The following is a 15,844-nucleotide window of genomic DNA, read 5'->3' as shown; positions in this document are numbered from 1 at the left end:
CTCTTCTAATCTAATCCACCACTGATAAAGGCAAGTGTCAAATCTACCTTCTTAACTACCCTATAATCTGCCCTGCCGCCTTCAGGGATCTGTGAACAAGTGCCCCAAGATCCAGCTGTTCCTCTGAGCTTCCTAGTGTCCTGCCATTCATTCCATACTCCCCTGTCCTGTTTATTCTTCCAAAGTGCACCACCTCGCACTTCTCAGGTCTGAATATGATTTGCCACTGCTCTGCCCAGCTGATCAACCCATCTATAACGTCCTGTAACCGACGACCCTCTTCTTCACTGTTAGCCACCCTACCAACCTTGGTGTCATCTTAAAAACTTACTGATCATTCCCCCAATTTCTCATTTTCCTTCTGACGTGAGACTCAGCGCTCTGCAATTCCCTGCTTCATCTCTACCACCCATCTTGAAAAGTGGAACAACACTAGCTGTTCTCCAGTCCTCTGGGAATTCCCCTGTGGCCAGGCAGGAATTTAAAACTTGTATCAGACCCCCTGCAATTTGCCGTGCCTCCCCCAGCAGCCTGGGATGCAATACATCCGGGCCTGGGGATTTATCTATTTTTAAGTTCGTCAATGCCTCCAATACCTCCTCACTTCCTATGTCAAACTGCTCAAGGTCTTCACAGTCTCATTTCCTGAATTCTGCACCAATGCCCTCATTCTACTGAGTGAAGACCAATGAGAAGTATTCATTTAACACCCTAACAATGTCCTGTTGCTTTGTACACAGATTGCCCCATTGGTCTCTAATGGGCCCTAGTTAACCTAGTTTCCATGGTTAACCTCTTCCCCGTAATGTATTTTATAGAATATTTTAGAGATCTCACTAATCTTATTCACAAGTCCTTTCTCATGCCCCCTTTTTGCTCTTCTAATTGCTTTCTTAAGTTCCCTCTTGCATTTCCCATATTGCAGTTGGACTTGCTAAAAGGCTTTCTCATCCTCCTTATTCAGTCCTGGATTGTCCTAGACATCCAGGGTTCCCTGAAGTTATTGCTCCTACATTTCCACCTCCTGGGAACATGTTGGACCTGTACTCTCCCCATTTCATTTTTGGGTGTCCTCCACTGCTCCGCTGTAGATTTTCCCACAAGAAGCTGTTCCCAGTCAGATTTGGCCAGATCTGGCCTTATTTTAGTCAAATCTGCCTTGCACTAAACCAAAACCATTTTTCGCAGGTCATCTTGTTCCTTGTCCATAACAAACTTGAACCGAACTGTGTTGTGATCGCTGTCACTAAAATGCTCCCCCACTGTCACATTGAACACTTGTCAGCTTCGTTCCCCAGAACCAGATCCAGCACAGCTCCATCTCTTGTTGGGCGATCTACATATTGATACAAAATATATTTCAAGAAATGCGCCCCTTCCAACCCCTTTATACAAGGACTATCCAAATTTATGTTGAGGAAGTTGAAATCCCCGAGCCTAATTACTCGATTATTATTCTTACACACCTCAGTGAATTGTCTACAAAGCTGCTCCTCTATATCCCACTGACTCTTTTGGGGTCTATAATACACTCCCAGCAATATGGCTGCCCCCTTTGTATTCTGAAATTCTACCCATAAAACCTCATTTGAAGATCTTTCCAAGATATCATCTCTCCTCATTGCAGTAATTGATTCCTTAATTAATAGTACAACACCACCTCCTTTTCAAACCCTCCTATCTCGCCTAAAGATCCTGTACTCCATAATGTTCATAGATTATCATAGAATTTACAGTGCAGAAGGAGGCCATTCGGCCCATCGAGTCTGCACCGGCTCTTGGAAAGAGCCCCCTACCCAAGGTCAACACCTCCACCCTATCTGCATAACCCAGTATCCCCACCCAACACTAAGGGCAATTTTGGACACTAAGGGCAATTTATCATGGCCAATCCACCTAACCTGCACATCTTTGGACCGTGGGAGGAAACCGGAGCACCCGGAGGAAACCCACGCACACACAGGGAGGATGTGCAGACTCCGCACAGACAGTGAGCCAAGCCAGAATCGAACCTGGGACCCTGGAGCTGTGAAGCAATTGTGCTATCCACAATGCTACCTTGCTGCCCTAAATGTTACGTTGCCAATCCTGCCCTTCCCTTCACCATGTCTCTGTGATGGGAACAATGTCACAATTATATGTGTCAATCCACGCCCTTAACTCATCAGTCTTACCTATTACACTCCTAGCATTAAAGTAAAGACCATCCAGCTTTGTCTTACTCTCTTGACATTCAACATAGCTGAGTGCACTCTGTCTTGCTTTCTTTATTATAGCATGAGGTGTCTCTATTTTACTAATGCTCTGTGTTCCTTCCCCCTACCAAACTAATTGAAACTCCTCCCAACAGCACTAGCAAACCTCCCTGCAAGGATGTTGGTTCCAACGTGATTAGGGTACAGACCGTCCCTCTTGTAGAGGTTCCACCTTCCCCAGAAATGGTCCAAGTGACCCAAGAATCTAAACCCCTCCCTCCTGCACCAACCCTTGAGCCATGCATTCAAAGAACAAAGGAAACTACAGCACAGGAACAGGCCCTTCGGCCCTCCAAGCCTGTACTGACCATGCTGCCCATCTAACCTGAAACCTCCTACACTTCCGGGGTCCGTATCCCTCGGTTCCCATCCTATTCATGTATTTGTCAAGACGCTCCTTAAACGTCACTATCGTACTTGCTTCCACCACCTCCTCCGGCAGCGAGTTCCAGGCACCCACTACCCTCTGTGTAAAAAACTTCCCTCACACATCTCCTCGAAACTTTGCCACTCGCACCCTCACAACTTAAACCGAGTTATTGACTCTTGCACCCTGGGAAAAGCTTCTGACTATCCACTCTGTCCATGCCGCTCATAATTTTGTAGACCTCTATCAGGTCGCCTCTCGACCTCGGTCGTTCCAGTGAGAACAAGCCGAGTTTATCCAACCTCTCCTCATGGCTAATGCCCTCCATACCAGGCAACATCCTGGTATTCACCCACCGTAATATTTCAACATTCGCTAGCATGTGGCACTGGGAGTAATCCAGAGATGAGAACCTCAGAGGTCCTGATTTCTAATCTACTGCCTCGTCCCCTGAAATCTTGATGCAAGGCCTCATCCAATATCGTCGGTGCACCATGACCTCTGACCTTTCACCCTCACCCTTTAGGATGCCCTGCATGGGTCACATTGGAGGAGTTAGTTCACCATCGGGCTTGGGAGCTTTTGAAGGAAATATTCAACCGAGGCCTGCCTGCTCCTCAACCAGACACTAAAGGTCCCCTTCGGCCCTCCAAGCCTGTACTGGTCATGATACCACCTTTGATCAAAACCCTCAGCACTTCCTTGTGCCGTATCCCTCTGTACCCATCCTATCCATGTGTTTGCCTTTTGAACGCCGTTAATGTATCTGCCTCCCCTGGCAACGCGGTCCAGGCACTCACCATCCTCAGCGTAAAAAACCTGCCTCCCACACCTCCTCTAAACTTTGCCCCACGGACCTTAAACCTATGAGGTGCTACAGAATTCCAAACCTTTTTATCCTTTCAGCTTCAGACTCTCTCCCTCACTTCCCTTCCATCTCTTTTTCTATCTTTTGCACTCACCACATTTCCACTGGCTTTTCACAACCCTCAGAAGAGCAGGAGTCTCACCGTGTCGCTTCCTCCCAGTCAAACATGAACTGGTTTGATTTCATGGGTTCAGCACTCTGACTCTTGTTCCCTGGGATCGAAGGTTGCTTGGCACCCTCCCCAGAAATACACAAACCGGGGGCCCCGCCAGTCATTGAGCCAAAGCACACTCGTCCAGCCCGACTCTGAAAGACCGTGCAGATCCCATGTATTCTCATTGAAACCTTGTCCGTCAGACCAAGTGTGTGGCAGGGGCAATTCAATCACAGCTTTGTACAGGGGTCCCTTATTTCTTCCAAATTAATTCATCTTCGAGCTGCTTTTCGGTAGAAGTGCGATTAAAGATTAACCGAGTGATCCACAATCGCTTGAGGACAGTAAATAGAGATTTTTTATTCAGTAAACACTTATCATTCCAAACCCCAACCTGATCATTTCCAAGAATAAGATGTGGTCAAAGTACCGATTGGGACTGGTCATTTGTTTCAAAAAAACAAAAACAAAACATGATTGAGAGTGCTAGATAGTCTGAGATGGACAGACTGAGGGAGATGAACAGACAGATAGACAGAGAGATATTGTTCATAGTCGTCTAAAAGTCAATCTTGAATCAAGTTCAACCCCATGACTTCTGGTCTGAAAAAGCTGAATTTTCCATTAACTTTGTGTAAAAGACGATCCTCGTTTTTTGAGGGATCAAAGGCTTTGTAATTGTTAATTACTTGCAGATAATTCGTGCAGTTTATCAATTTGATGTTACACACAGGAACTGTTAGACTTTCCCTCTGAAAATTCGAGCAGCAATTGCAGTTAATCAACGAGGCTGCTGTAAACCTCGGAGCCTTCAAGGGAGAATAACGATGCACAGCTCAACTTAAATGGAAAGTTGGAGAACTTGCCAAGAAGGCGAAGAACTTGCAGCAGCAAGAGAGTTTAAAGCTTCTGAAAAAGTAACGAGAGGCTGGAGAAAGATGTTCAGTAAAATATTTGATAAATGCTGTGGTTGCCGCGGTGGCACAGTGGGTAGCACTGCTGCCTCACATCGCCAGGGACTTGGGTGACTGTGTGTGTGGAGTTTGCATGTTCTCCCCGTGTCTGCGTGAGTTCCAGCGGGTGCTCCTGTTTCCTCGCACTGGAGCACCCAGAGTGCAGGTTAGGTGCATTGGGCGTGATAAATTGACCCTTAGTATATAAAGGTTAGGTGTGGTCACGGGAATTAGACAGGGTTGTGGGCCTAGATAGTGCATCGGTGCAGACTCGATGGGCTGAATGGTCTTCTGCACTGGATTCTATGATTCTATGAACTAGAAAAGATGACAAGAACTAAGTGCACCAGGAGATGAAGAACTATGTGGCCTTACCTGGAGATAAAAGTAGCATAGAAGTGTGTCATAATATACACCAGTATATCATGGTGCTGATACATGCACACTGATGGACACACAGCGGGACCAATCACACACACAACACCGCAGCCAATCACCAGTTAGAGTACACTCACTATAAAGACAGGGGGCATCAGAGTTCCCGTTCATTCGGGATGCAGCCTCCTAGAAGGACAGAGTTTACAGCCTGCAGCACACATCTTCACCATGTGCTGAGTGCATCGACTGATTAGGACAAGGCATAGGTCTTTAGTTTAATCTAACATCATGTTAACCCACAGGGAAAGTATGTTCAACAGTTTCTAACTTAATAAAATAGTGTTGCACTATTTTAAGTGTTGGTGGCCTGTATGTGTTCCACGGATCCAGAGCACCCAACACATCATGATACCAGGAGTTCAGGGATATTAGAACTTCTTAGACCTACCTGCAAGTGATCTGCCTTCCACCAGCATACAGCCATCCTGCAAAATGGACAAGCCTGCCCGCCGCCGCCGCTCTGCATCACCGGCAACCTCGGGGCCAACTGGAAGATATTCAAACAACGCTTCCAGCTCTACCTTGAAGCCACAGACCGGGAGGATGCCTCGGACACCAGGAAGATCGCTCTCTTCCTATCCACGGCCGGGGACCATGCCATCCACATTTTCAATTCTCTCACCTTTGCGGATGATGAAGATAAAGCAAGGTTCAAGACGGTCCTCCTCAAATTTGACACTCACTGCAGCGTAGAGGTGAATGAAAGTTTTGAGCGTTATGAATTCAAACAGCGTTTGCAGGGTAAGCATGAACCTTTCCAGTCCTTTCTCACCCACCTCCGCATCCTTGCGCAGTCCTGTAACTACGGGCCCACCTCCGACTCCATGAAACATGACCAGATCGTTTTCGGTGTTCAGTCGGACCCCCTACGCCAGCAGCTCCTCAAAGTAAAGCAGCTCACCCTAGCGACCGCCATCGAGACCTGCGTGCGACACGAACACGCCACTAGTCGGTATTCCCACATCCAAGTGGCTGAAATGGCGCGGCAAGGTCCCCACGTGGCAGAACGGGTCCAACCAATCGAGCAACTCCAGGGCCTCAGCCTCAGCCTCAGCCATTTCACGCGCTTTTCGCCGACTCCCGCGCTTGTGCGCACCAAATGAGGGGACGGCGACGTCGACGAACGTACTGCGCAGGCGCGCACCACGTACAACCGCACCGCGCATGCGCGGTGGCGCAGCGAACATACTGACGCTACGACGTGCGCCAACTGTGGCTCCATCCACTTAAAGCGACAATGCCCAGCCAAATCCCGACAATGCCTGAGATGTGGCAAACTTGGCCACTATGCTGCATTATGTAGATCAGCTCAGCCTGCCAACTCCTATCGCTCCAGCCAGCCTCGCAGGAATGTCCGGGCCATTCAACCCATGGTCACCGCGTCCGATGCGGACCTACTACCCTATATTGACACCGAGGGTCCGAAGGCGCCTTTTCGAGTCAGTATCGTTACAAAAAGCAGGGTGTCCCCGAAGCAAAGAATCCAGCCTCTATCGGTATACAGCATCGATCCAGACGATGAGTGGTGTGCCACCCTGATGGTCAACCGGTCCCGAATACGATTCCGCCTGGACACTAGTGCCTCCGCCAATCCCATTGCGCGGTCTGACCTCCAAAGCCTTCGTGTCAAACCAGCCATCCTGCCATCAGCCTGCCAGCTATTAGATTATAATGGCAATGCCATTGCTGCCAGCGGCTCGAGCCAACTTGAAGTGACGCACAGGTCACGCAAAGCCATCCTTCCCTTTGAAATAGTGGGCTCCTCGAAAGCCTCCCTGCTTGGCGCGCAGGCATGCAAGCTGTTGAACCTAGTTCAGAGAGTTCACTCTCTCTTGCCTGCTGACGCATCTGCCTTTCAGGACACTGACTTCAGGGTGCAGCTCGGCGCCATTATCAACCATCACCACAACGTCTTCGAGGGCATGGGCACGCTCCCGTACACCTACAAGATTTTATTGAAACAGAACGCCATGCCTGTGGTGCACGCGCCCCGCAGGGTCCCAGCACCCCTTAAGGACCGCCTCAAGCAGCAGCTGCAGGACCTCCAGAACCAAGGAGTGATTTCCAAAGACACGGAACCAACCGACTGGGTCAGTTCCATGGTATGTGTAAAAAAGCCTTCCGGCGAATTGAGAATTTGCATTGATCCCAAGGATCTAAATCGCAATATCATGAGAGAGCACTATCTAATTCCCAAGCGCGAAGAGCTCACATGTGAGATGGCTCGCGCCAAGCTCTTCACCAAACTCAACGCCTCAAAAGGATTCTGGCAAATCCAGCTCGACAAATCCAGCAGGAAACTGTGTACATTTAATACCCCCTTTGACAGATATTGTTACAACAGGATGCCGTTTGGGATCATATCTGCAACAGAAGTGTTCCACAGGATCATGGAACAAATGATGGAAGGCATTGAAGGTGTTCGCGTCTATGTCGATGACATAATCATTTGGTCCACCACCCCGCAGGAGCACATCTGTCGCCTCCAGCGCGTATTCAAACGTATACATGAGCATGACCTCCGCCTCAACAGGGCCAAATGCTCTTTTGTTCAGACGGAACTCAAGTACCTCGGGGACCACATCTCCCAATTGGGTGTGCAGCCGGATGCGGACAAGGTAGCTGCCATCACAGCCATGAAAACAACAGAGGACAAGAAGGCGGTCCTCCGATTTCTGGGCATGGTCAATTTTTTAGGGAAATTTATCCCTAACCTCGCCTCTCATACCACGGCTCTCAGGAACCTGGTCAGGAAGACGACAGACTTCCAATGGCTCCCTGCCCACGAGCGCGAATGGAGAGAACTCAAAACAAAACTGATCACGGCCCCGGTCTTAGCTTTCTTTGATCCAGCAAAGGAGATCAAAATTTCGACTGATGCCAGTCAATCCGTCATTGGGGCAGTGCTCCTGCAACACGATGAGGCCTCATCATGGACCCCCCTTACATATGCGTCACGTACGATGACCCCCACGGAGCAGTGCTACGCGCAGATAGAAAGGGAGTGCCTGGGCCTTCTGACCAGTGTGGTTAAGTTTCATGATTATGTCTACGGACTTCCTCAATTCACTGTCGAGACCGACCATCGCCCGCTGGTCAACATAATACAGAAAGACTTGAACGACATGACGCCTCGCCTCCAGCGTATTCTTCTCAAGCTCCGGCGATTTGACTTCCAGCTCGTATATACCCCAGGCAAAGACCTCATCATTGCTGACGCTCTCTCCAGGGCAGTCAACACTCCATGTGACCCAGCGGGATTTGTCTGCCAGGTTGACGCCCATGTGGCATTTGCAGCCTCCAATCTACCTGCCACGGATGAACGCCTCGTCCAAATTCGCCAGGAGACTGTTTGCTACAGCGTGTCATGCGCCACCTAACGGACGGGTGACTCAAGGGCCAATGCCCTCAGTTCTATAATGTCAGAGATGATCTGGATGTAGTAGATGGGGTTCTTCTAAAACTGGACCGCATTGTCATCCCGCACAGCATGCGCCAGCTTGTCCTGGAACAACTACACGAGGGCCACCTTGGCGTGGAAAATTATCGCCGACAGGCACGAGAGGCAGCGTACTGGCCCGGTATTAATGATGACATAGCCAACACAGTGCTCAACTGCCCCACTTGTCAGCGCTTCCAGCCGGCCCAACCACGTGAGACCCTGCAGCCCCATGAGTTGGTCACGTCACCATGGACCAAGGTGGGCATCGACCTGTTCCACGCGCTGGGGAGAGACTATGTCCTGATCGTGGACTACTTTTCGAATTACCCGGAGGTGATACGGTTGCACGATATCACCTTGTCTGCAGTCATTCGTGCATGTAAAGAAACCTTTGCTCGACACGGCGTCCCGTTCACGGTTATGTTGGACAATTGCCCCTGCTTTGCCAGCCAGGAATGGTCCAACTTTGCCAAGCGGTACAATTTTGCCCATGTGCCATCCAGTCCCCTGTACCACCAATCCAACGGCAAAGCGGAGAAGGGAGTACATATAGTCAAACGGCTCCTATGCAAGGCTGCCGATGCTGGGTCCGATTTCTACCTCACCTTGCTGGCCTATCGCTCCGCCCCACTGTCCACGGGCCTGTCGCCAGCCCAGTTACTCATGGGTCGTACCCTGAGGACGACTGTGCCGTCCATTCATGTCCCAGACCTCGACCACGTTCCGGTCCTTCGCCGGATGCAGCTGTCTCGTGCACAGCACAAGGCGGCTCATGACTCCCGTGCAGCTGATCTCCCTGCTCTGGCTCAGATGACAATGTCCGCATCCATCTTCCGGGTGGTGGCTGGTCGGCAACCGCTGTTGTCCTTCTGCAGATGGTCCCCCCGCTCGTTCCTGGTTCGTCTACCGGATGGCTCTATTCTGCGCCGCAATCGACGTGCCCTTCGTCTCGTTCTACGCTCGCTATGTGATCCTCCACTGTCGCCTCGCCCTCCTGCTGACCCTGCCACGGACTATGCAGAGCTCCGTCACTCTGCATCCCCCTGACTCTGACGCAGTCCAGCCCGCTCCTGAACCGGCGGCTCTCGGCCCACCCTTGAGGCGGTCAACCAGAATTCGTCGCCCACCTTAGAGACTTAATTTATGAATTTTGTGGACTTATAGACTCTCTGAATTGTTTTGTTGCTTTGTTTGATCGTTTCCCTGGTTTGTATATAGTGTTGATTTCGTTATTCTTGCTGCATACTGCTTCTCTGCACCAGGCACCTTCCCATGTATATAGCTTAGTTCTCATGTACGTAGTCCTGTAAATATGTCTTCGCACCCCACACGTAGTTAGGAACATTCTCATCATACATTATTTATTGCCACACACATACATTCTTTTATCAAAGGGTGGATGTCATAATATACACCAGTATATCATGGTGCAGATACACACACACTGATGGACACACAGCGGGACCAATCACACACACAACACCGCAGCCAATCATCAGTTAGAGCACACGCACTATAAAGACAGGGGGCATCAGAGTCCCCGCTCATTCGCGATGCAGCCTCCTAGAAGGACAGAGCTTACAGCTTACAGCACAGATCTTCACCATGTGCTGAGTGCATCGACTGGTTAGGACAAGGCATAGGTCTTTAGTTTAATCTAACACCGTGTTAACCCACAGTGAAAGTATGTTCAACAGTTTCTAACTTAATAAAATAGTGTTGCACTATTTTAAGTGTTGGTGACCTGTATGTGCTCCACGGATCCAGAGCACCCAACACATCAAATTGGTTAAAGGACATTGCCAAATAGTCATATCATCACACAGAACAATCCACCTCAACGCTTTCAGTGAAGAACGGTGGTTTCCAGAATTCAATGCTGGGTGGTGAGCAAGATTATGAAGAGGTGTGATTTAGCACACCGTCAGAAAACAAAACTTTCACATTCTCTGCCACCTGAAATCGACACAAAAGAACAAAAGGACAATGGACAAAGAAAAGTACAGCACAGGAACAGGCTCTTAGGCCCTCCAATCCTGCACCGAGCATTCTGCCCGACTAACCTAAAACATTCTCCACTTCCGGGGTCCCTCTATTTCCATCCTATTCCTGCATTTGTCAAGACGTCCCTTAAACGTCACTATCGTACCTGCTTCCAGCAGCGAGTTCCAGGCACCCACTACCCTCTGTGCAAAACATTCCTTTTACATAGAATTTACAGTGCAGAAGGAGGCCATTCGGCCCATCAAGTCTGCACCGGCTCTTGGAAAGACCACCCTACCCAAGCCCACACCCCCACCCTATCCCCATAACCCAGCAACCCCACCCAACACTAAGGGCAATTTAGCATGGCCAATCCACCTAACCTTCACATCTTTGGACTGTGGGAGGAAACCGGATCACCCGGAGGAAACCCACGCACACACGGGGAGAACGTGTAGACTCACAGACAGTGACCCAAGCCGGGAATCGAACCTGGGACCCTGTAGCTGTGAAGCAATTGTGCTAACCACTATGCTACCGTGCTGCCCCAAATCTATGTCCCTCGCACATCTATGTCCCTCGCACATCTCCTCTAAGCTTTGCCCCTCGCACCTTAAACCTATGTCCCCTAGTAATTGACTCTTCCAGCCTGAGTAAAAGCTTCTGACTATCCACTCTGTCCATGCCCCTCATAATTTTGTAGAATTCTATCAGGTCGCCCCTCAACCTCCGTCGTTCCGGTGAGCACAAACCAAGTTTATTCAACTTCTCCTCATAGCTAATGCCCTCCATACCAGGCAACATCCTGGTAAATCTCTTCTGCACCCTCCCTAAAGCCTCCACATCCTTCTGGCAGTGTGGCGCCCAGAATTGAACACTATACTCCAAGTGTGGCCTAACTAATGTTCCATACAGCTGCAGCATGACTTGCCAATTTTAATACTCAATGCACCGGCCAATGAAGGCAAGCATGCCGTGTGCCTTCTTGACAACCTTCTCCACCTACGTTGCCACTTTCAGTGACCTGTGGGCTTGTACACCCAGATCCCTCTGCCTGTGAATACTCTTAAAGGTTCTGTCATTTACTGCCTATTTCCCACATGTATTTCTAAAATGCATTACCTCACATGTGTCCGGATTAAACTCCATCTGATACCTCTCCCCGCAAGTCTCCAACCAATCGATAGAACATAGAACATTACAGCGCAGTACAGGCCCTTAGGCCCTCGATGTTGCGCCGACCTGTGAAACCACTCTAAAGCCCATCTACACTATTCCCTTATCGTCCATATGTCTATCCAATGACCATTTGAATGCCCTTAGTGTTGGCGAGTCCACTACTGTTACAGGCAGGGCATTCCACGCCCTTACTACTCTCGGGGTAAAGAACCTACCTCTGACATCTGTCCTATATCTATCTCCCCTCAATTTAAAGCTATGTCCCCTGGTGCTAGACATCACCATCCGAGGAAAAAGGCTCTCACTGTCAACCCTATCCAATTCTCTGATCATCTTGTATGCCTCAATTACGTCACCTCTTAACCTTCTCTCTAACGAAAACAGCCTCAAGTCCCTCAGCCTTTCCTCATAAGATCTTCCCTCCATACCAGGCAACATCCTGGTAAATCTCCTCTGCACCCTTTCCAATGCTTCCACATCATTCCTATAATGCGGCGACCAGAATTGCACGCAATACTCCAAATGCGGCCGCACCAGATCTTTGTACAGCTGCAACATGACCTCATGGCTCCGAAACTCAATCCCTCTACCAATAAAAGCTAATACACCGTACGCCTTCTTAACAACCCTCTCAACCTGGGTGGCAACTTTCAGGGATCTATGTACATGGACACCGAGATCTCTCTGCTCATCCACACTGCCAAGAATCTTACCATTAGTCCAGTACTCTGTCGTCCTGTTATTCCTTCCAAAATGAATCACCTCACACTTTTCTGCATTGAACTCCATTTGCCACCTCTCAGCCCAGCGCTGCAGCTTATCTATGTCCCTCTGTAACTTGTAACATCCTTCCGCACTGTCCACAACTCCACCGACTTTAGTGTCATCTGCAAATTTACACACCCATCCTGTTGTATTCTCTGACAACCCCCATCACTATCTGCAATTCCACCAAACTTTGTGTCATCCGCAAACTTACCAATCAGACACTTTATTCCAAATCATTTATATATACTGCAAACACCAAAGATCCCAGCATTGAACCTTGCGGAACATCACTAGTCACAGCCCTCCATTCAGAAAAGGACCCTTCCACTACTACCATGACCGAGTCAGTTCTGAACAAAGAGAACAAAGAACAATATAGCACAGGAACAGGCCCATCGGCCTTCCAAGCCTGTACCGGTCATGATACCAAACTTGGCCAAATGTCCTGAACACTTCCTTGTGTCATTTCCCTCTATACCCATCCTATCCATCTATTTGTCAAGTTGCCTTTTGAACACCGTTAATGTATCTCCTTCCACACCCTCCCCTGGCATCACGTTCCTGGCACACGCCACCCTCTGTGTAACAAACCTGCCTTGCACATCTCCTCTAAACTTTGCCCCACGGACCTTAACCTGTGCCCTTGGTCACTGACCTCTCCAGCCTGGGAAAGAGTACCTGCCCATTCATTTTGTCCATGCCCCTCATAATCCTGTACACCTCTATTAGGTCACCCCTCAACCTCTGTCGTTCTAATGAAAACAGTTTGAGTCTATTCTGCCTTTTCGCACAGCTAACATCCTTCAGACCAGGAAACATCCTGGTAAACCCCCTCTGCACCCTTTCCAAAGCCTCCACATTGTTCTGGTAGAGTGCCGGCCAGAATTGTATGCAATATTTCAGCTTGCCAGCTCACTTCTGCGACTTCACCTTCTGTACCAGTCTGCCATGCGGGACCTTGTCAAAGGCCTCACTGAGGTCCATGAAGACAACATCCACTGCCCTTCCTTCATCAATCATTTTCGTCACTTTCTTGAAAAACCCAATCAAGTTAGTGACCTCCCCTTCACAAAACGATGCTTCCAAATGAGGGTAAGTGCTGACTCGAAGAGTCCTCGCCAATAATTTCCCCACCACTGATGTAAGGCTCACTGGCCAGTAATTTCCTGGGTTATCCTTGCTACTCTTCTTCAACAAAGGAACAACATTAAGTGAAGTCATCAAATGTCACCGTTTTCACATCGGACATTGAGAAAAGAATGTGTACTGATGGGACTACATTGGAAATATGGACGGGACACCAGTCCACATCACCATGCCACCAAATAAAACTATTTGCAACAAAAACAGAAAACACCAGACAATCTCAACAGACTGAAAGCATCTGTGCAGAGAGAAACGGAGCTAACATTTCAAGTCTGGATGATTTACTATTCCCAAGATTGGTGGAAAAAATGTAATTATAGAGATAACTGAACACGCAAAGTCACTGTTCACCCTGATGTCATGTTGGATGTGCCATGTGAGAGTACCTTTAAGACATGGATGTTAAGCAATGTACCTTTAAGAAAACAGTGATGGCAGAGAGTGGGTGGGGCTGAGCTCAGGTCAGCCATTTTGCAGTTTAGTTTTGCAGTTTGGAGGAAAAGAGCTGGGCGTGTGTCTGTGTTTTGCAGTGAGCTGGATCTCTGCCATGAAAGACTATCTCTGGATCATTTGGGTGATTTAAACTTATAATAGTGAAGCCTTTAACCTGATGTGATTGTGCTTAAAGGTGTTAAGTCTCTTGGAAGTTTGAAGGAACAGTTTAAGGAATTATTTACTGTTGCAATATTTTCTGAGTTATCTTTGAAGTAAGGGGTGTTAAGAGATCCAATGTTTATTTCAGCTGTTAAGTTGAGTTCATGGAATAAACAGTGTTTTGTGTTTAAAAACCCACGTGTCCATAATTGTAATCCCACACCCAGGGAAAACCCGTGTGCTCGGAAAAGCAACAAATCCATTAAAGGGAGAGGTTGGTTGAACTCCATGATACATTTTGGGGTTTTGAAAACACCTCGCCCATAACAATTGGGGGTTCGAGGGGGATAAAAGTCTATCTATTGGATTTGTTTTTGTGAACTTAAAGACAGTGAAGGATTGTTGCTTTTCCGGTGTGGTATTTTAGTTTAAGTGGGGAGAGTGTTGTGAACAATGGCTCTTTCAGAGGTTCACAGGTTTTTGGGGGTGGAGAATGTCACACGTAGTACTTTACGGACAGAAACGAAAAGCAGACTGTTAGATTTGGCAAGAACATTGCAGTGAACATTTCCTGACAAAATGCGAAAAGATGAGGGAATTATGGCGTGGTTAAGCATTTAAAGTTGCCTGAGATAGAGTTTGACTCATTGGAAATGGCAAAAATTCAGTTGCAAGTTAAACAAATGGATCATGAGAAAGATTTAAAGCGGCTTGAATACGAGAGTGAGAGAGAGGAAAAAGAAAGAGAGAGAGAGGAAAAAGAAAGAGAAAGAGAGAGAGAGGAAAAGGAAAAGGAGAGAGAAGAAAGGAGAAAAGAAAGAATAGCCCGAGCAGAACAAAAAGAAAAAGAAAGGGAGATACAGATCAGGGAAAAATATAAAGAGAGGGAGTTTGAACTTCAGTCAGTTAAAATTGGCAGGCGTAAAGGGAAATATACAATTGGATCAGAGTGATGAGGATAGTGAGAAAGAGCATCATAGTCGAAGGCTTGGTGGGAGTCTATTTGAATATGTCCAAGCATTGCCAAGGTTTGATGAGAAGGAAGTGGAAGCCTTTTTCATTTCATTTGAGAAGGTAGCTAAACAAATGAAATGGCCACAGGACATGTGGGTGTTACTGATTCAAACAAAGCTGGTAGGGAGAGCTAGTGAAGTGTTTGCATCACTACCAGAGGGGGAATCTGGAACGTATGAGGAGGTGAAGAAATCCATCTTAAGCGCATATGAGCTCGTGCCTGAAGCTTACAGTCAAAGGTTTAGAAATTTAAGGAAAGAATTTGGTCAAATATACATGGAGTTTGAAAGGCTCAGAGTAATTTTGATAGGTGGACAAGGGCTTTGAAAATCAACCAAATGTATAAAGCTCTCAGAGAAATTATACTTTTGGAGGAGTTTGAAAATTCAATTCCTGATGTAGTGAGAACTCATGTGGAAGAACAGAGGGTTAAAACTGCGAGATTAGCAGCACAAATGGCAGATGATTATGAATTCATTCATAAATCAAAGATTGGTTTCTGACATCAGTTTCAGCCGGTGAGGGATAAACTGGGGACATGAGAAATACTCAAGTGGTAAAGGTAAAGGTGATCTGATGGGAGACAATAAAGAGAGTGCACCTCAGATTAAAAAAGAAATCCAGGAGGGTGGAAAAGAAATGAAAAGTTTCAGATGTTTTCACTGTAATATACTAGGCCATGT

At 47.8% G+C, this 15,844-nt stretch overlaps 1 protein-coding gene across 1 annotated transcript in view; it reads right to left on the bottom strand.

The window, feature by feature from the left end:
• The window catches only part of LOC140402471 (complement C1s subcomponent-like), a 91,714-nt gene extending 87,998 nt beyond the window's left edge, over positions 1 to 3,716 (bottom strand). The window contains exon 1 of the mRNA XM_072490286.1: positions 3,585 to 3,716. Within this exon, the coding sequence (XP_072346387.1) occupies positions 3,585 to 3,589 (5 nt within the window). The 5' untranslated portion in view covers positions 3,590 to 3,716. The remainder of the gene's footprint in view (positions 1 to 3,584) is intronic.
• Between the last annotated feature and the right edge of the window lie 12,128 nt (positions 3,717 to 15,844).

The sequence above is a fragment of the Scyliorhinus torazame genome, chromosome 25, assembly GCF_047496885.1.
Source record: "Scyliorhinus torazame isolate Kashiwa2021f chromosome 25, sScyTor2.1, whole genome shotgun sequence".
In the NCBI taxonomy this organism is placed as follows: domain Eukaryota; kingdom Metazoa; phylum Chordata; class Chondrichthyes; order Carcharhiniformes; family Scyliorhinidae; genus Scyliorhinus; species Scyliorhinus torazame.
This window is presented reverse-complemented; position numbering and strand designations above follow the sequence as displayed.